The following is a 1,723-nucleotide window of genomic DNA, read 5'->3' as shown; positions in this document are numbered from 1 at the left end:
CTTCAGACCCTCCAGAAGAGGGCGCCAGATCTCGTTGCGGATGGTTGTGATCCACCATGTGGTTGCTGGGATTTGAACTCCAGACCTTAGGAAGAGCAGTCGGGTGTTCCTACCCACTGAGCCATCTTACCAGCCCTGCTCTCAACTCTTTTTTTTTTTTTTTTTTTTAAAGATTTATTTATTACGTATTTTCCTCAATTACATTTCCAATGCTATCCCAAAAGTCCCCCATACTCTATCCCCCCAACTCTCCTACCCACCCATTCCCAAGTGTTGGCCCTGGTGTTCCCCTGTACTGGGGCATATAAAGTTTGCGTGTCCCATGGGCCTCTCTTTCCAGTGATGGCCAACTAGGCCATCTTTTGATACATCTGCTCTCAACTCTTAAAGCAACATTGCTTACACTTTTAATTGTTACCATGAGCTGTACAGTGTTACTCTAACACACAGCCTCCAAGGTTAGTCCTCTCACCTTTATATGTTTGTAAGGGGGTGGCTTCTTGTCATTTTTCCGATCTTCCTGCAGCTGTCTTAGTTCTTTTTGAGCTTTTAACTCCTCAAATCTTGCTGCAGCTTCCTGAAGAGCTGAGAAAGCAAAATAAAATCAGTTATACAAATATAAAATAAAACTATCATCATCAGGGAAAAATAAACCCTTTGCTTCCAGAAGTGCGATTTCCTAGGTGCCACAGGGAATGTGCAAACTATACTCCTTTTTTTTTTTTTTAAAAATATTTATTTGTTATATGTAAGTACACTGTAGCTGTCTTCAGACACTCCAGAAAAGGACATCAGATTTTGTTACAGATGGTTGTGAGCCACAATGTGGTTTCTGGGATTTGAACTCAGGACCTTTGGAAGAGCAGTCGGCACTCTTAACCTCTGAGCCATCTCACCAGCCCGCAAACCATACTCCTGATAACTCCTTTCCTTGTGCATTCTCTTGACTGCCTTCCCTATTCTCCTAATACTTACTAACTCTGTAAATATCACTATGGCTTCTAACCACCAGCAGATCTTATATCTAAATTCACCACATGCTGTCAAAATCCTTAAAAGATTGCAATGTCTAAAAAAATAAAAATAAAATAACTTTAAGACTAATTTGTTGTTCTTCATCCACAATAAACTGACAATTCTAATTTTCCCTTGGTTTCTGTCACTTTTCTCTATGTTGTTCTTCTTAAAAGAAATTCTCTCCTTTGTTCCATAATGAATCTCTCATGATTCCTACCCACATACTGCCATGTTCTCCTGTTCCACAGAACTACATAAACCATCTAGTTCACTCATCTTTCTAGATATAGGCTCTCATCTTAGAAGCTACACTGAGATTTTGTCCCATACGAGAAGAAAGATATTGAAATTTCAGTCTAATTGCCAGAGCCAAAAACCTTCCTACATCATTCACACAAGAGACCTGAGCCGGCTCAGATAGGCCTTCCCTAACTCTCTCTCCTCTTCTACTTTTAATGACAGCCAGTTTTGCACAGGCAAAGATGGTGATGTTGTCGTCACTGATTATCTGGGATGACATTCAGACTCCTATAGTATTAGTATCCATCTTCTAGGTTTCCTCACAAACACCGTACAGCAAATAGGGACCTAAGGACATGGGTTAAACAGAGCATGTGCTAGCTAATGTTCTATCTAAACTACTGAGGGTTGCTCCGGAATCACCTCACTAAGTGAGCAGTAGTTCTTTTTTTTTTTTTTTTTTTTT

The 1,723-nt window shown here is 40.1% G+C and overlaps 1 protein-coding gene across 8 annotated transcripts in view; it reads right to left on the bottom strand.

The window, feature by feature from the left end:
- Nsd1 (nuclear receptor binding SET domain protein 1) overlaps positions 1 to 1,723 on the bottom strand; it is a 106,833-nt gene that overhangs the window by 19,194 nt on the left and 85,916 nt on the right. For all 8 annotated transcript variants that reach the window (XM_029468505.1, XM_021180996.2, XM_029468506.1 and 5 more), the window contains one exon: positions 473 to 585. In XM_029468505.1, coding sequence (XP_029324365.1) covers positions 473 to 585 — 113 coding nt within the window. The remainder of the gene's footprint in view (positions 1 to 472; positions 586 to 1,723) is intronic.

This window comes from Mus caroli, chromosome 13 (genome assembly GCF_900094665.2).
Source record: "Mus caroli chromosome 13, CAROLI_EIJ_v1.1, whole genome shotgun sequence".
In the NCBI taxonomy this organism is placed as follows: domain Eukaryota; kingdom Metazoa; phylum Chordata; class Mammalia; order Rodentia; family Muridae; genus Mus; species Mus caroli.
The sequence above is the reverse complement of the archived record's forward strand: the minus strand, read 5'-3'. Positions and strand labels throughout refer to the sequence as shown.